General features: G+C 35.3%; 1 protein-coding gene across 2 annotated transcripts; it reads right to left on the bottom strand.

Moving 5' to 3' along the window:
* Positions 1–737: 737 nt before the first annotated feature.
* On the bottom strand, positions 738–15,333 carry LOC148955818 (DBH-like monooxygenase protein 1 homolog). 2 transcript variants are annotated; one of them, XM_089108362.1, is made up of 5 exons: positions 15,197–15,213; positions 13,316–13,412; positions 9,407–9,548; positions 4,693–4,797; positions 738–1,026 (listed from the first exon to the last, which is right to left on the bottom strand). In XM_089108362.1, exons 2-5 carry the CDS (start codon positions 13,324–13,326, stop codon positions 763–765), a joined length of 522 nt encoding a protein of 173 aa, XP_088964488.1. In that variant the 5' UTR covers positions 13,327–13,412; positions 15,197–15,213; the 3' UTR covers positions 738–762. The 2 variants fall into 2 exon arrangements, with proteins under 2 accessions (XP_088964488.1, XP_088964487.1); XM_089108361.1 differs by lacking the exon at positions 13,316–13,412 and having other exon boundaries at positions 15,197–15,333.
* Positions 15,334–19,944: the final 4,611 nt, after the last annotated feature.

Raw genomic sequence — 19,944 nt, 5'->3', positions numbered from 1 at the left:
TTCTACTACTACTAACAACTCATCGCAGCATCAAGCCGCCTGAGGCTAATACACCTACGCAGGCTCCTCCTCCATCCTAATATATTCAAAGCCTCCCTTTTTACACCTGCCCATGAAGTTCCCGTTTCCTTTAAATCTTTCTTTATGACGTCCTCCCACCCCAGACGAGGACGACCTGCTTTCTGTTTAGGCCTAGACGGTTGGCCGAAAAGAACAATCTTCGGAAATCTGTCATTCTTCATCCGCACAACGTGCCCTAGCCAGCTCAACCCTTCTTTCATTATAGCCCTAGAGATCGGTATTGAACCACATTTTTCGTATAGCCTATTGTTTGAAATACGGTCAGTCAGCCAGGTAACTAATAATATAATAATAATAATAACTAATAATATAATCGTTCATATTTGTCTAAAACATTAAAAATACTTCTACTATGTTTAAATGTGTAGACTCTATCCATACCGTCTTGGCGGACTGTCCGCTTCGACTCTTCCAGTCTTTTTATGAAGGTAAAAAAAACTATTAAAAAAAACCTTTTGTTGGAATTTGTTCGCAACATCGAAGACAATAGACCTATCAAAGAGTGCCATGGTGAGGCTGAACCGAAAATCAAAACTTCAGAGGAAGAACCCACAGTTGGCCACTGATACCACTCATAGTTGCCTCTGATGTTAAAAGTGTACCTATTGCGATAAAGCTCCTGGAAACTTTTTATCTATCACTTATGATAAAACATGCTAAGTAAACATATTTAATTCAATATTATGCTTCAATAAAAACAACTTCAACTGCGCCAGCTGATTGTCCGTGGTATTCAAGAGAATCAGATGTTCCAAGAGACCAAATAACAGTTGTCAGGCCGGATAAAATTGGCTGATCAAAAGCTTCGTCATCTGTTGACAGTCTTCGTGAGAAAGTTGTGATCGTGCGTGTTTCATCCTCGGTAGCCTCAACAAGAACCCAATCAGAGGTACCTCCGAGTTCTGTGTCGAGTGAAGGGGCACCGTTTTCTGCTGAATAGTAATCCTAAAATGAAATAATAATATCTCAAAGCAAAAAGTATTTTTCCGTGTATTGTTTTTTCATGGAATTAATATTTCATAAGTTAAAATCTGAGAGGGTGATTGATAATTTTGGTGCTCTGGAAAGCCCAAAGAGGGATGTAGATAACATGAGACGGAACATGATGGGTACCTATAAAATCATTGCTTCTACAAAATGTTTTGCTAGATGAACAGCTATAGAAAAATGGCATAAGTGAACAGTATTGATGGATGTAAGCTTGGAATAGCACATTTTGCTGATGTAGCAGCTCGACCCCCCCTACCTGCTAAGAACTGAAAATCCAAATTTGTAAGAATAAAAAATTACATTAACTACAACATATCTATTGTTACTACAACCGAAATGAAATGCCCTCCGCCACCCAAAGAAAAGAAAAAAAGTCACAGAGGAACCATTTCTTGGAGTGAAACAAAAAACTGTCAGAGCTTAAATCTAATTTATTGAAATCAGTGAATAAGATCCTCTCCTTTACAGACCATGGAGCCTTTGTGAGGATTAGTGATTTTATTTATTGGATAATTTTTGCTATTGGTCTGCCCATCAATTAATCTATATATCTAATTTAGTGAGCTTCCTAAGGTACCAGAATTACTAAGTTGCTACACCGACTTAAATTCCTTTGAATCCTGAAATTAGCAATCATTACTCTGATTTTAGATTCCAAACAGCTCCAATAAGGCACCAAAGACCCGATTTTAGTGAAAACCTTGTTTTTCCGCTTTACAGCTTATGTGTTACAGTTTATATCTTTGTTATCATGACTATACCTTCTGATTTTTATTGAACAGCCCGTAATTGTTTTCCTGCTGGAGCTCGGTTCTTCTCTCATAATGGTGGTTCAGTACTGGTTCTTTCGTTGCGTAGATTACCTTACAAAATTTGTATGTTTAGGTCCAACAAGGCTTTCATGCCTAAACTTATCTAGCCATTTTCTTGCCTAAGCATGGAAGTCCAGCTCGACATACATCTGAATACCAATCAAGCACAGATGATAAATATAGTCACAAAAAAGGATTCTGTTGGATAAAATTAGAAGTTGTACATGCATAGTTCTACATTCAACTAAATCCGTGATTCTCAAAGTCAGGCATGGCAACGTTTTGATAGGTCATGGGCAGGACGTGGACCTTTTGGCTGACTATACTTTAGAGCCCTAACTTGTGAAAAAAAAAATTATCATGTGAAGGGCATTACATTCATATATATTTAAAGAGCAAAAAAGGTAAATGATAGTATTGCCATGATATCATATTTTGTATCTAACGTGTTGTATTCAGAAAATAGGTTTCATTAGTATGAAACACACCTAGAGAACGAACGGAAGAACGATACCAAGTTAATAGCCTTTTAAGCTTATTTCAGGTGGATACACGTAAAAATTTGAATAATAAAGCTTAAATATCACGAGGGGGGCATCAGAATTTTAGAAATGCAATATGTAACCTGCATAATAGGGCCATTTATCTAATATGAGACCACAATACGATGTTTTCTTCTCCCACAATTCTTCCACAATATGATGCACAGGATCACATTGCACCGGGACTGATTACACCATTTGCACACTGCTGATTACATCATATTCTCACGCCCAACAAAACACAGATGTTCAGCAATTGCTAATAGAAACAAGCAGAAAAGTGGGTTGTCATTTCAAGATTCTTTTGACGATATCGGGATTATTACAAATTTGTATGGGTCTAGGAATTTACACCTCGGAAAATATCCCCCCTGCATAAAATACCCCTCCGAGGGATATACCCCCCTTCCCCGAAGCTGGTTGGTTTCCAATCACTTTTAACTTATAAAAAAAGACAAGAATTCTCAATTTCTGATCAAATGAGCATTCTCCGAAGTTTCCACAACCATGAGGCGGAGGTGGGGATGAGGAAGGGGCAGTCCCCCTCCTATAAAGAATAAATTCTACTCATTTTGGGGCTTAATGTTGGTCTTTACTTTAAAATAACAGCGTAGAGCCGAAATATTCCTTGGAATCAAGAGGGATTAAACTTCAATTTCATTTTTAGATGTGTTGTTAAAGTTTTTTTGTCCACCCCTTTCCCTTAAAAAAATAACGCCCCAAACCTGAATGCCTTGGGGATTATAATCAGTCTCTACCTCCACTTTCCCCTTGTTTCTTTCTTGGAACTAATTCTGTGTTTTGTCTGAAGACTCAGTGAGAGTTGGGATGTTTTGGCATTAAATGCACCTTTTGAGGAGTCTCCCTCACTTCCTAACTAGCCAAAATATTATTAAGGTCTAAACAAGCTGCACTGTCTTTGGTAAATTCACTATTATTTTACAATTTGAAACATTTACATATAAGGATTTTAAACCTCTACAATGGGTTTCTATGATTGCTTTGTAATTAGAGAGGGCGGTAGATGCATCAAAGGGTGCATTCTAATACCAAAACATCCCAAATCACATTGAGCCTACAGATAAATATAGAATTAGTTCTAAGGAAGAGATGAGGGAAGGATGGAGGTAGAAACTGTTATGTAATCCCCAGGGCCGTATCCAGAACTTTAGTTGGGGGGAGGGGTACAAAAATCTTTATAAAACACGTAAAAAATTTGAAATTGATATTTAATCCCTCTTGATTTCTGGAAAAATTTCTGATCTACGATGTTATTATCGAATTAGAGTAAAACGGAAGCTAAATGAGCAGAATTTATCCCGTATATGAAGGGAACTGCCATCTCCTCATCCCCACCTCTATCTCATGGTCATAGGAACGGGATGTGCTCATTTGATCAGAAATTATGAGGTCTATTCCTTTTTTTATAAGTTACAAGTGATTGGAAACCAACCAGCCACGGGGGGGGGGTATTTTCCGAGTGGGGATATTTCCCTTGGTCGGGGTATATTTCTGCGGGTTAACGCCGGTATCCCAATTTATAGACCCAGGATAAGGGTATGCTTCTTAGGTCCTACTATTCTAATTTCAAGACACAGAAAAAAAATGAATGATTTTGATATTTATTTATACTACTTTTAAAGACCATCGTAATCTGGATATGATGTTGAGGTTATACTTGTTTTAAGGTTCAAAGAACCTTAAAACAATTTGCTTCCAATTCTTTATTTTGTTTAGTGAAGTCATATTAACACACTATTTTTGCTGATTTTTGAATTAGTGAAACAACAGCCTATTATGGCGCAGAATAGAAAATGAAAGTTAAACCATTCTGAGGATTGTAAAAAACGATTATTGCTATGGAATAGGATTGTTAATTCAACTTATTCGTTATATAGAACAGCGGATATGAGGGTGTTTATCTGAACCATTTTTTTCTGATGAAAAAATAATAACTGTATAACATTCAGGGGTGGACCCAGAATTTTTTTAGGGGGGGGGGTCAAAATAGGTTGATCTGATAAAATTTCGTTAGGAGCAAGTTTTTCAACACAAACTTGCGTTAATTAAGTAAATTACACTACTTTAGACTATGTTAGGGGGGTGCGCCCCCTTCGCCCCTACCCTGGATCCCCCACTGATTACATTCCCCATTGAATACTGTTATAATTTTCATATTGATGCTTTTAAAAGAAACTTAGATTTTGTTTATTTATCTATAAGGCTGACAATAGGGTGATTGAGAAACAAGACTTGCTTTTGCTTACATCTAGGTATCCTGCTCCATCAAGAACTCCGAAAACAGCAAGGTCAGCATTCACCATGTTCCCATTTGGTCCAATTCCAAATCCAGCATATCCTGTAGTTGCAGCCTAAAATGAAATTTGTAAAGATGAAGTTCATAATAAAAAGTGGCAGTCAGGAAGGTGAACAAAGTTTGGACAGGGAAAAGGATGCTATGGAGAGCGAATTTATTTTTTCTTTTTAACTATATCTTGTGTAGTTGTAAGAAGTTTTGATAGAAAAATACAACTGTTAGAAAGAGAGACTGTATTTTAATGTAATTGCGTAAACGTATTTGTAAAAGTATTTAAATGTATTTCCCATTTGTAAACGTATAAAATGGGAAACAAATCTGTTATCTGACTAGGAACCTTAAATGTCTTTGAATCAGAGTTTTCTTCGAATCTCTTTGTTTCTTGAAAAAAAATTGGGGAAATAGTGATGTTGGTGCGCCTGTCCCTACACAGGGTAATGTTTATTTGTGCTTTAAAGTCTCTCGTAGAGACTAGCCTAGTTTCAACAGCGCTTGAAATTTATTAGTTTTTCGAGAGAAAACATTTTGGCTTGCTATTAATATCTTGTGTGAGTCATCACGTCGGTTATATATATATATATATATATATATATATATATATATATATATATATATATATATATATATATATATATATATATATATATATATATATATATATATATATATATATATATATATATATATATTTATATATACATATATATATATATATATATATATATATATATATATATATCCAGTGTGTTGACGTGTTCCCTTACCTCGGTAGTCTGATCACCAGCGACAACAGTCTATCAAAAGACATTAAAAGACGTCTCACCCTCGCGAGTTCCAGTTTCAAGGCCCTTATGCCCATATGGCGAAGCAAGGATTTGTCTCTGCGGCTTAAGACACGAATTTTTGATACCCTGATCCCCATCCCCATCGCAATCTACTCATGTGAAACATGGACACTGAAGGTAAATGACAACCGTCGACTTGCAGCATTTGAAACTAAGTGCCTCCGCCGCATCGGCGGGATCACTTACCTTGATAGAATCTCAAATGTCGAACTTCTCGAGCGCCTTAAAGTACAACAAACAATTCCAATGAAGATCCAGCTCCAGCAACTTCGATGGCTCAGTCACGTACAACGGATGAGTCGGCCCCGTCTCCCAAAAATCACCTTCGAAGGCCAAATTCACGGTTCTCGTCCTCGTGGTCGTCCCCCAAAAAGGTGGAAGGAAAACTTTGCACCTCACCGCCTCTCGGACCTTCTTCGCCTAGCAGAAGACCGTGAAGCATATATATATATATATATATATATATATATATATATATATATATATATATATATATATATATATATATATATATATATATATATATATATATATATATATATATATATATATATATATATATATATATATATATACATATATATATATATATATATATATATATATATATATATATATATATATATATATATATATATATATATATATATATATATATATATATATATATATATATATATATATATATATATATATATATATATATATATATATATATATATATATATATATGTATATATATATATATTATTCTTATTATTTAGTTATTACCCGTCAAAAAAAAAGGTACAAAAGACGGAGTATCACTAAAAAAGAAAAAAAAAAACACACAAGAAAAAAGACCGAACGAATTACAAAGACGAGAAACAAAAACTCAATTATACACTGCACTGCAGGTAAGTAACATATTTTACTTTTTAAAAAAGAAGGGAAAGGATGAGGCACTAGGGCGAACAAAATTAAATGGACAGCGATTTATTGCCGCAGAAAATGGTACCAAGGGTGGGAAGAAACTTTCTCGTTGTACCCTTTTATTTGCTGCCGTCGGGCCATTTTAGAATTGTGCTGTCCGTAATTTTAAGATTTTTAACAAGGATCGAATTTCTTGTCCACGGCAGGAGCCGCAACAAGAACTTCGCATATTTAAAAAACGCGGATCTGAGCTTTTGTGTTCTCTGGCTCAGGAATAATTCTCCAAAATGGGCTTAGATACAGGAAATGGAGAAGGGATACTGCGTTATAAAGTCAAGCCAGAATTAAATTGAAACGGAGGAAACGGATTTTAGAGGAAACTACTCTACTGTAAGCAAAAGCCAGCCGTTTACGGTGAGGATCAATAAGAAGGGAGCGGGTAGTTTTGAGATCCTTTCCAATTGGTACACCAAGGTAAATAATTTCCGGGACAGGGGCTACTGACAGTTCTCCCAGCCTCACAGACGAGACCTCTTCTTGGCGCCATTTGAACAGAAGAATCTCCGACTTCTGCGGGTTAAATTCAAGGCCAATGTGATTGTAATTTGATTGGAGTGTGGAGAAGGTGGTCTCTGTACGTGCGACTGTGCGGATGGGGTTTAGAATGTCATCGGCGTAGGCTATCATTGTAATGTCTATGCAACGAGCTATGCATGTTGTCTCGATAGTAGACTGTGGCTCCATAGTACAGTTATTAAAGGCACAAGGAGATGTGACTGATCCTTGTCGAGCACCATTTTTTACTGGGACTACAGGATTCTCTCGGTAGGACAGCATCACGTCTGGTGTATATTTAGTGAGGGCTCGACCATGGCGAGGAAGTAGGAGTTCAGCCTGTAGGTGGTCGTACATGTTTTTAATGGCTAATAGGATGTCCTTCTGTACACCTCTCTTTCCCATATCCAGAGTATATATATATATATATATATATATATATATATATATATATATATATATATATATATATATATATATATATATATCCATTAGATAATAAGTTATACAGTAAAGAAGTTATTATCCATAAGATAATAACTTCTTTATTATTGATTTGCCAAATGTTTAAGAGTATATACATAAATGCACCATCAAATAGCATTTTACAATGAAAGGCAGGAAATGGCTTTCAAGCCTTTCAAAGAAAAAAAAAATCAATGATGGCAGCTAAAACTTGAGCAGTTTTCTGTTTTCTCTGGCTTCTTTAAATGTATTCTAATCAAACAGTTCGTGGTAACGCACTGTAAGTAAGGAGCGACCCGGCTCAATGGTAACCGAAACTCTAGAAAACAGAATTTTGATATCCATAGATACATCAAAAGAATCAGATTTTAATGCTGATTTCAAATGTATAAGTTTCATGGAGTTTAGTCCTACCCATCAAACGTTAAGCGCCTGAGAAAATTTGGCTGATTTTTGAAAAAAGGGCAAAAAACCCCTTAAAAGCTATAGAACCTTAATGAAAATCACACTATCATTATTCAGCGTATCAGAGAACCCTACTGTAGAGGTTTCAAGCTTCTATCTACAAAAATGTCTAATTTTGCATTTTTTTTTCCCAGAAGAAAGATCACGGATGCGTGTTTATTTGTTTTTTGTTTTTGTTTTGTTTTTTTTCCCAGGGGTGATCGTATCAACCCAGGGGTTCTAAAATATCGTGAGAGGACTCATTGGAACGAAAATTAAAAGTTCTAGTCCCCTTTTTAAGTGATCAAAAGATGGAGGGCAACTAGGCCCCCTCCTACGCTCATTTTTCTCCCAACGTCACCCAATCAAAATTTTGAGATAGCCATTTTGTTCAGTATGGTCGAAAATATGATAACTATGTCTTTTAGGATGACTTAATCCCCGATGTCCTCGGGGGAGGGCTGAAAGTTATGAACTTTACCCAATGTTAACATATAGTATTGGTTATCGGGAAGTATACAGACGTTTTTAGGGGGGATTTTTTCTGGTAGTGGGGGTGGGGGGTGGGTGGGTCGGGGGTTATGTGGGAGGATCTTTCCACAAAGGAAGTTTTCATGGGGGAAGGGACATTACTATGAAGGGGACGCCGGATTTCCCAGTATTATTTAAAAAAAAGATCAGAAATTAAATAAAAAAAAGTTTTTCAACTGAAAGTAAGCAGCAACATCAAAACTTAAAACGAACAGAAAATATTACGTATATGACTGGGTTTACCTCCTAGTCAATACCTCGCTCTTTAAGCGGTCATTTTTAAAGAATTGGAACAAAATTCGAACTTTAGCTTAAAGAGCAAGGTATTGACTAGAGGGCGGACCCCCTAATATACGTATTAAAAATATATGGATATAGAAGTTCGTTACGTAAGTTAATTCATAAGTTACGAATATTTATTACTAATAAAAACGTTCGTAAATAAAATTAAACAAGTTTCGAGAAAGCCATTTAACCAAATAAAAGTAAAATTAATATCCAAATTGTGTTTTAATTATTCATGTACGGTGAGCCAAAATCAAAACCTGCATTAATTCAAAAACGTTAACAAATGAAATTAAAAAAAACAAGTTTTTTTTTAATTGAAAGTAAGGAACGACGTTAAAACTTAAAATGAACAGAAATTATTCCGTATATGAAAGGGGCTATCCCCTCTCAACGCCTCGCTCTTTACGTTAAAGTTTGACTTTTTCACAACTCTATTTTTAAAAAAAATACAAAACTTTAGCGTAAAGAGCGAGGCGTTGAGGAGGGGACAGCCCCTTTCATATACAGAATAACTTCTGTTCGTTTTAAGTTTTAGCGTCGTTCCTTACTTTCAGTTAAAATTAACTTGTTTTTTTATTTAATAAAATAAATAATGATAAAACCGAAGGAAACTAAATTACTTACCGTTACACTAACAGTAATAACATCGTTCTCAATTGTCCATTCAAACTCATACTGGTCATTAACAACAACTCTCTGCTCTTTTCTAATAGCAGCACCAAAGACGGTGCAGAACAGAGCGGCACTTAGTAGACACACTTTAATCCTATAAGATAAAGAAATGCAAGATCGTTCCCAAAAACGAAAGGGTGCAAATGCACTTTTCCGAGAATGTGTTAGAAAGTGGGGAGTCCTCCGACAGATGTTTGTCAAATAGACTCACTTGCAGAAAATAATTTCTCGGACCACATAACTTTTCCATTTACAAATAAACTGAAATGATAGTACAGAACAGGGCTTAATATTTGAAATAAGAGAGTTGAAATATTTGGACTTGTATTATTATTCGTGAAAAAAGCTTTTGTTGTTATTTTTTGCTGTTTTTTTTTTAATTTTCTACCTGTTTTTTTTTTCATAGAGAGAAAATAACAACGGCTCTTATATTTAAAGGTCTCTTAAACGTCCCTATAAAGTCTCTTAAATTTAAATATACTACATAAGACAGCCTTTCAAACTGAAAGATCTGGACTTGTTTTAAGCCGTGCTTATATATTTAATACACACAAAATAAAAAAAACACAAATAAAATAGAATAATGAAATAGAAGAATAAAAAAAGAATAGAAGTGAAAAAGAAGAATAGACAAAAAGAAGAAAGGAATAACGTTGAGTATACCAAAGGACCCGGGCACTGTGAAACCATAACATCATAAAATAGTTAAATAAGATAATCATCATAAAATAAGATCATAAAATAATCATAAAATATCATATAATAAGATAATACCCTAATGGAAGGCAAACGATATATTCTATTATTGTTTTTAAACTGAAGATTTATTATTTATTAAATGTATCCTAAAAAAGGATTTGTTATTAAGAGATCTTATCTACAACTATTTTTATAGTATTATAATAGTAAATTTATTATATTATAAAATATTTGATTTAAGTGTTAAAGGATTATATGCCCATTTTCGAATTAAAAAAACACTCCTTTAGACAACGGTGTCATTTCATGAAGGAGGAGGCCAAAATTTATTTTGCAATATCCGGAGGGGGGCGGTAAATTTTTCGTTTCTTTAATAAAAGTACCCAAAATAGGCGTGTTTTAAAATCTAGAGGGGGTTGCTAGGGAGCGCAGAAAATAGAGAGTTAATTTCTTTTCCCATTTATGCATTTTTCTCGGATATTTTGGATATATGAATACTTGCAATGCTTGGAGCACGAATTTGGATGTTCGGAAATACAAACGTTTTTTAATGCAACACGTTTCTTTGGATCAGCAGCAGTGTTGATGCCTTTTATCGGTTGATGATTCTTATTGTGTCAAGTTCGTTTTATGTTCCTTGTTTTAAGTTTTATGTTTTAAGTTCCTCAACAAAAAATCATAAGGGACAAGGGATCTTGATAAAACTACAAAATCAAATCCAGCTTATCAGGGAACGTTTATCGTATAGGTTTCAAGCCCCTATCTACGAAAATGCGATTTTTTTTTTTCGAACTATTTTACCTTTTACAATTTATTTTACTTGTTTATGTTTTTTTGCATCCGTGATCTCTCTTCTGGCAAAAAATAGTAAATTCCACATTTTTGAATATAGGAGGTTGAAAGAAACCTCTACAATAAGATTCTACAATACTACAATACAATACAATTCTACAATCAATAAGATTCTACAATAAGATTCTACAATAAGATATGCTGAATCTGATGGTATGATTTTCATAAAGGTTCTTCGACTTTTAAAGGGTGTTTTTCCCTTTTTTGATAATAAGGCAAATTTTTTCAGGCTCGTAACCTTTGATGGGTAACATTAAATTTAATGAAACTTTTATATTGGAACCATTGAGCTGCGTCAATCTTTACTTACAGTTTGTTACCACGAACTATTTGATAGTGTCCAAATAATTCCTCGCTCCCCACCCAAAGAAAATACCTTTCACACTGTGTGGCCTTTTACACTTGAACCAGTCCTGTCACTTAGGCCACAGTATATAAATATTAGACTGTATGATCGTCCCCTATCTCACCCATTGTAAAAACCCATACCGAGGTGCGAGTGCTCCAGAGAACGTAGAAACATAAGTGACATTAGATCTTTTCACGGGTAGACAAGTCACATTTCTCTTGAACGCGAAACTTTGCTTCAACGTTGGAACACTAATGTTTAAAGAAACTAATTTTAAATTAATTTATTCCAATACATATATAAAATCGGTAATTAGTAGTGCAATGTTATTATTAGATGTTTTTAGGAATTAAAAGTAGGTTCGAAGTCTCAAGTTGTTTTCAAAGGCATTTTGAGAAAGTTTCTGCCAAAATACGCGCTCCAGGGTAATTGGACCGCTGATGGCAGATCAAAGGAGAAGAGCTGTCTGTACGCGCTAATAAAAGATTATACGGGAGGAGCTGTTTGTTCACACCGAGAATGAAAAGCCAGAAATCATCTGCGGTAAACTTACTGCTAATTATCTTTATACAGTGCTCTAGGCTGACGCAAAAATGCATAAAACCAGCATAATCATCCTCTAAGGTCATCAAAACTAATTAAAACATTAAAAACATTAAATGGAGATGGAGACGCAAACTCTGATCCAGTGTGGAAGACTTTTTAGGCAGTGGTGTCAATTTGGAGGGGGCAGCTGGGTCTAATGGCTCCTATGTCCCCCTGGATTACAAAAGTTTTTAGGGGCATTTTTATTGAAAGATGCCCTTTTTAGTATTTTCAGTAGAATATTATAAAATAACAATTTTACCCCCCCCCCCCATCAAGATTCAAAAACGCATATTGCCCTCCTCCCTCCTAAATTTTCGTGAATTGAAGCCACTACTTCTAGAAACATTTTAGTTATTAGTTTTCAAAATTTATAAATTTCTCATTCAGAAACCCTATTTTGTTGCTGCTATGTTGACTTTCCATGACGTAACATAATCTTGCGTAAGGTAAAGCTATAGTCTATTTAGGGCTGATTTAGCGCGAAGCTACAGTCTATATAGTGCTACCCGCACCACGGACAAAATTACGTAGCGTATATTTCTTAGGGCAAGATTACATATTGGCAATGGATGAAAGATTACCAAAGATTTTTCTTGTCAGCCAACCATCTAGGACTAAACGACAAGAAGGTCACCCAGAATGGAATGGGAGGTCGTAGGGAAAGATTTAAGGGAAACAGGGACTTCTTGGGAGACGAATTGAGGGGGGCTTGGAATGGACTCACATTGAGGAGAAATGGGAGTAGCTGTGCTCCGTTCATTGCAGAGCCACCTCAGCGGGTAGGTACTGCAGTGAGTTGTTAAGTCTAGTTAAGTAGTAGTAGTAGTAGATTACATAACGTAATGTGAAACCTTCAGATGTGCCAGCGTGAAAGGTTTTACGGCGTGGTGTGAAAGAAACATTAGTTAGGATATTATGAACCGGGAAGGTTACTGCCCTATACTTTTGCGTTAACAATTGTTCTTTCATTCCGATGACTTATTTTTGTGATTTCAATTGCCGTTTTTTATAGCCAATCACTTTATTCCTTTTGTGTATATAAGGAATAAAGGCCAAGTAATCCACTTTTTCTTCTTTTTATTTTTACCAGTTATTTTGGGTATAGAGTATGTTCCAGCTTTGACAAAAAGTAAATAATATTTAATTAAAGTTTAAGTTTTCGTACCAAGTGAAAGCGAATTAACTGCTGGAATGTTCAAAAATAAACTTAATGGTAAATTTTTTATTATTTTTTTTTTACAGTTAACTCGCATCTTTAGTGAGACTTCTGCATAATCATTATCAAATGTGAAAAAAGGAGGACCTGACCAAATTTAGGAGATTTAAATTTAGGAGTATTAAAGCATTAACATTTCATATTTTGGGCATATTACCCATTGCTCATTGAAGTTACTCCTATTTCAATAATTGTTTAATGTGTAGACCTATTATGGCATTAATTAATAAACCGTCCCATTTGCCAATCTGATCCTGCAGAGAAAAAATATCTAGAGATTTTGGCGTATCTGTTCTGTGTTACAGTTAAGCAGTATTGAGGAAGTTTGATTAAAATGTGTGTTTTTATTCATTTGTTCGTTTTTTCTTCCTTTCTCATTGCGTTGTTTTTTCTGTGTTTTTATTAATGATTTAAATTTGTTTCCTCTTTTTTTTCTTTTTTTTATCGTTGATAAAGGCTACCGGATGTAAAGTTGAAATATTCGTAATTTCTTATTAATCAATGTTTTTCTGTTGTATTTGTTTTTAGTAAGTTTTGTTCACTCCTTGATTTAAGTTAAACCCGTTTTTCTGTCTTAAACTTTCTTAAATTCTCGTAAATCAACCGTTCTAGGTGCGCAATTAATTTGTACTAAATTAGAAACAATTACATATTAAATTAAAAATTTACACAGAGAACGTATTCTGTATTCACTGGTTGTAGACCCCGACACCACGCGCTTTTATTTTCGGTGGCAACAAGCTGGTTTTTAGGGAAAACGGCGGCGTGATACTGGCTGACGCCGATTTTTCTTACTATGAAGGAGTTTCAGATCTGTTTAAAACATCCCATGTGACGTATCGTTCAAATCCGAATAAACACACGAGTCTGTTAAAGGTCTTTAGACCTGCGAGGTCACGTAATACATAATGACACATGTAAATTCGAGAAAAACGTGACACAAGCAACAACACTAAAAAATGTGGATTAGCACAAGTTTTTTTTAAGAGTTCTTAATCTCTTACAACTCAATAAACGGTAGCATTCACTTCGCTCCGTGTGTGTTTTCATGACACCTGTCGTTGTATTCAGTAAACCCATAGTTAATTTCGAAGACCACGCGGCCTTTCCATAACGATAAATTCAAGTAGGGATAAATCCTTTTAATAGACAGTGATAATTGATTGACGGTCACTGCATATGTGACCGAAATATCAAGTATTTTTTGATGAATTATCGCTGTCTATTAAAAGGATTTATCCCAATTTGAACTTGTATTTATCAATTAAACCCAGTAATCACAGTATCATACCTTTCAACGCAGTGTGCGTCATAATAGTGAAACAGCTTTTGTTTTTCGTATGCCACAGAATACAGGACTCGTTTGTTTGGAGGAAGAGAAAGAAAAACAACAGCGTCTTGCAAATACCTTACAGTATTTTAATTAGACAAAGTTTGGAGGGCTTGACTAGGACAAAATTTGAATTGTTGTGGCTATTTTTGGATCATAGATCCAATCAGTTCAAATCTTTTGATAATACATGACATTTTGAGGTTGTTTCATGAAGGAAAAATAATTACGAAAAAGTATACTTTGTAATCCTATATTTCCAAATATTTTGCCACTTCACGGCCTACCGAGTCACTTGAAAGACGGAAACTGATAATCCTTAATCCCAATTGATTAAGGGAATGACAAATTACAGCTCATGACTTGAGATAGATCTTAAAAGTAAATAATCTTAATATATGTATAAAAGTAAAATAAGATTTATAAGGAAGGAAATTTTTATTGCTCTGAGGCACTTCAAATATTTGATCAAACTATTCAGCAAGAAATCAAATGACTGCTTTAAGTGAGAGAATAATCTTTAAAGAAAATCTTCTGAAATTTGTGCGGTGAAGGGAAGGCCCCCGCCCCTCTTAAATACGCCACTGCCTACTCTGTCTGTTAGCTCTTATTTTTATAATTTTTAATTTTATATAAGTTAATATATAGGTAATTTTTAAAAGCTATTATAAAAAAAAGTATAAAGTAAAAAGCATAAGATAAACTTACATGATTTCTGGTAGTATCGTTTGAGATTTATTGAATACTACAAAAAGACTTATTCGAATGATTTTATAGTAGTAATATATTTGGAATTTAGACCTAAATCGATAACATATTAAATTAAACATTGTTGTCTAAGCTTCAATATTTGATTTAGAATATTATATAATTTATTGTTGATAAAATATTTACATTAGCTGACTCTAAATGGCTTATCTCGGTAACAAATATAGAAGATTAACCAGTAAACACTCATCTTCCTAGTAGACTATACGGTAATCAATATTTTCAGAATTCTGTCTTTGCTCCAACATAAGACCTGCCTACTGTGATATCTTTTCCCTCAATGAGTCACGGCCCTTAAGGTAAATAGACAAAGAAGTTTTTCCTGGTCAGATAAGAAACTGGCACGGATATTCATTATTATTAAAATTTCTTGTGAGTTTTTTATCCTGCCATCAATTTAAAGAAAAACTCTTTCAAATCACAGTCTTTCAAATCACACTAGGAAAATCTTGTTCGCTTTCCCCCGCGTAAAACATCCCTGGAAAACCCCTCTTAAGAACATTCTGCCATACAGAAAATTCTCCCCGTGGAAAAGTCCCTTCCCCTTAGAAAATTCCCCTCCTCTCCAAAAAACTTCAGTATATTTTCCAATAGCATATAGCGTACGTAAACAATGGGCTAATGAACAACAATTGGCCGATGAACAACTTGCAGCCCTTTCCTTACAGACTATGGAGACTAATTTTATCTCTCAACGAATATTTTATAGATCTCTTAATTTTTTTTAATCTAATAGCAATCACAAAATTTTTATCAGGGGTCTGTGGGAAAAACAGGAGCGAGGGGAGAGGGGTTTAGGTTTAGGCCCCTTTAATCTTTTGGGTCACTGCAAAAGGGCATCAGAACTTTTCTTTGAGTTTCAGTTACTATTTAGCCGAGTTTCTCCTTATTTACAGTTTGTTAACACGAACTGTTTAATAATATAAAAAAGAAGCTTTTTTAACTTAAGTAAGGAGCAGCATCAAAATTCAAAACGTAAAGAAATCCGTAATAATGAGACCTGCCCCCTTCTCAATCCTTCGCTCTTCGCGTTAAAGGTTTTTTATACATTAAGAAAGCTTATCAATCCAATGAAACGGCTTTTGTGTTTCAGGAGCCGTTCTTAAACAATTAGGATGAACAATCGAACTTTAGATATAAAGTCAAGGTTTTGAGGAGGGAGAGCTCCCCTCATATATGAGCAACTAGAAACCCTTCAACTTCAATACTATAAACGAGTTTTTGGCCTACACAATACAACACATAAGTTAGTTTTAAAAGGTGATCTTGGCATATTTAATCTGTAATTGAAAAGATATACCCAAGTCATCAAATTTGGGTTAAGACTTCTAGAACTTCCCCAGACTAGACTTGCCATAGCAGCATATAAAGATCTTTTCCTTCAGTATAACAAAACATCATGGATAGCACAACTCAAAAAGATATTAGAAGGGAATGGATTTTCAAGTTCGTAGGAGAAGGGAGAAGGGCCAGCAGATCATGAAACGTTCTTCAAGGAATTTAGTGCAATACTTGAAGACCAAGAAGTGCAATTATGGCAATCAGCTGTGGACAAATCTCCGAGTCTTACTTTGTATAGAGAAGTAAAAGAGAATTTTGGTCAGGAGTTTTATTTCAAGCTGGGATTACCCATTAAATATCTGAGGATTTGGATTCAGATTCGAGCAAATTGTCTTCCAATTTATGCTAAGGTTGTAAGGAAAATGAGGGAAGGTACGAAGGCCGGGTGTTGTTGCTTAAGATGTGGGGAAAATTATTATGGGTTGGGCCATTTCCTCCTCCGGTGTAAGCAACTCTCTCATTTAAGGGGATCAATTATCCAGGATGGGGAAGATAGGCTGCTTTGTGAGTTAATGAGGTCTAGGACTACCCGTTATATTGTGGCAGTAGGAAATTTTGTATTGATGGGAAGGACGTCAAATGAAGTGCAATTTTTCTTTAGTATTTGTCTTTTTTGTATATGGCTTTAATTGGCTTTTAAATACAGATTATATTATATGTAATAATTCCCGTTAAACTAATTTTAACAATATGATTTCTGATCGTTTCTCAAGTAATGCTGGGAAATGCACCTCTCCCTCCATGAAATTCTCCCTCTTCCCCTGGGAAAAATCTTCCCCAGGGAAGGTTTCTCATGGAGAATCCCATACTCGCTGAAAAATCACCCTGGAAAAATTTCTGCGAACAATTTCGCCAGGAAAATTCTCCTTACTTTCATTTGAAAAAGACTTGATTTTTTTTTCATTTCTAATTGTTTTTTAAAATCAAGCCAGAAACCCCTCCGCGGAAGTTTTTTTCTAAAACTCTACCCCATCTCCAACAGAAAAGTTTCTCCCGTGGGGAATTTACCCATCAAGAGTTTTTCCCACGTAAAATCTCCCCCCCCCCCGCAAAAAACCCTAGACAATTCTGACCCTGCTAATACGTAAATAGCGACGAGGACCACACTGCCTTTCCATAACAAAGAAAGAAACAAAAAATTACATAGGGGGTTATTTGTTTTACTGGGGCTTTCTGGGGTATATAAGACCTATTTTAGGGGGATTTGAAAAAAATATACTTTTATCTTTCGTAGGGGGTGGGGGTTATACTACCTTACTTTATTAAATTATGTAGTTTCAATTGAAGACACTGTCTAGGGAGCATATTCTTTTTGCCATTCATTACAGGGTATATGAGTTCAACCCCCTTGCATGCGGGGGAACTTCTTCTCTATAAGGGGGATCAGGGGTGGGTAGAAGAAATAGGCCCATCCCTGGCTTATGAGAATAGATTGTGGGGGTCATCCTTATTTTCATTCTTGTCATCCTCTCCATATAAGGTGATTATTTTAGGTTCTCTGTTGTCTCTACTAGTCATCTATTTCCATAGCTTAGCAAGGGCACAACACTAGAGATGTCGAGGCGGATCATTCCTGGAAATTATTACATGACACATTTCTGTATATACATTGAAAATTTACTGTATTATCTATACTATATAAATAGGCAATGAGTAGAATTCAACGTGAATCATCTAATGTGAATAATACAAATGAGCAACACATAACCGCCACTCTAATGGCCAGTAACATGTAACCTAATACAAAATATAACAATACTGTCAGAAATACTCTCCTTTAGCTCCAAAAACTAATGTTCTTTTAAACTATAACAGTAAAGAAAATCAGTCCTAATAAAGGAATGAAGTGAGCTTTTCTGATTAAATATTCTCTCAAACTACAGTCTAGCCAGCTACAAATATAAATACTCTCTCCGTGGCTGTTGCTAGATTAAAGGTAAATGCAATAGAAAGATGATAAAAAACATATAATTCCGGATAAAACCACTATCAACAAATCTAAACTGAAAACGCCAATAAAGAAATATATCTCGGAAAAAAAAATTAGCCGATGGGGGGAGTCCTATGTTGAAGAATCTAAGACCGAGCCACCAAAAACATAAATACGGGAGAAGTGAAATTGTTCTACGAGTCAACAAGAAACTACGACTTCAAATGCGCGTATAAAATAAGTAGCTCAAATAAAATAACCCAGAAGAACAGATCCCATGAGAAATCATCATTAAAATTCCTCTAATATTAAGATGATGACCAGATGCTAGTATAGCTAAAATAACAAATGACATATGAGCTACAGAAGAATAAGCAATTAAGGATTTGACATCAGATTGTCGGAGACAGATTAAACAGCTATAAATTCCCCCTAACATACAAATTCTTATTACTACAGTTTCACTATAAATATTTAACACTTGAACTAAGTAAAGACCATAGCCACCTAATTTCAAAAGAATGGCAGCTAGTACCATGGAGCCAGTGACGGGTGCCTCCACATGGGCCCTAGGAAGTCAAATGTGAGTAAAATAAATGGGGAGCTTGACCAAGAATGACAGAATTACTAACAAAAAAATTGCGCTATCTCTAAAGTCAAAAAGGTAAAAAAAGTAAAGGATCCGGCACTTAAGGTCCTTAAGGTTTGCTGATCTCCGTTTCGTGGCCCTTCAGCCAGGAAGTGCAATCGGGCGCTGGGGTCCAGCCAACCTATGCTTTCGCAAACCCTTCCTGTTTACCTTCCCCAGATTTCTCCAGGTACCCATTTAGAGTTGGGTTGACTCTGGCTAAGCTTACAGGGTCACACCACTGACCCGCGTCCCAAACTAAGAAACTGACCACACCAGGGATCGAACCAGAATTCACGGATTCTCAGCCCAGCGCGCGTCCACTTAGCCAGAACGGCTCTAAAGTCGCCCCAGAATTGCAAAATAGATGATGAGTAAATGCTTGTGTGAGTAACAATGATAAAGAGAAGGGGTAGAGAGGAGAGAAGTGTATAAAGTTCCGGTTGGTAGCCTCAACCGAGAATTAAAATAGCTGTGGGAAGTAAAGAACATTCAAAAAACACGTAAACTCCAAGCCCTGACTTAGGAGTAAAGGTAAGAAATGGAATAATACAAATTATAAATAAACTCACTATATAGTGGCCATGGTTTACTAATTACGATTACTATCAAAAAAAACAACAAAGAACTCCACGACATTCCACAAGTTCCCCACAAACACTTGACTAAACAACACACTCTATATATAAGTATTAGATATGATAGACCTGAGGTAAAAAATCACTTAATCATTTAAAAACTGCACTCGGTCTGAACCAGATGATCGCACTAAAGACACTAAGAACGACA

This window comes from Artemia sp. Qi Xiang Cuo, chromosome 2, assembly GCF_049724085.1.
Source record: "Artemia sp. Qi Xiang Cuo chromosome 2, ASM4972408v1, whole genome shotgun sequence".
Taxonomy (NCBI): Eukaryota; Metazoa; Arthropoda; class Branchiopoda; order Anostraca; family Artemiidae; genus Artemia; species Artemia sp. Qi Xiang Cuo.
The sequence above is the reverse complement of the archived record's forward strand: the minus strand, read 5'-3'. Positions and strand labels throughout refer to the sequence as shown.

Bases quoted from the DNA above. Each gene is read 5' to 3' on its own strand.
- LOC148955818 (XM_089108361.1), bottom strand. From the start codon at position 15,318: ATGTTTAATTTAATATGTTATCGATTTAGGTCTAAATTCCAAATATAT. The intron at 9,549-15,196 runs GTAAGTTTATCT...TTTATCTTATAG, and splicing joins ACGATACTACCAGAAATCAT to GATTAAAGTGTGTCTACTAA. The intron at 1,027-4,692 runs GTAAGCAAAAGC...ATTTCATTTTAG, and splicing joins ATGGAGCAGGATACCTAGAT to GATTACTATTCAGCAGAAAA.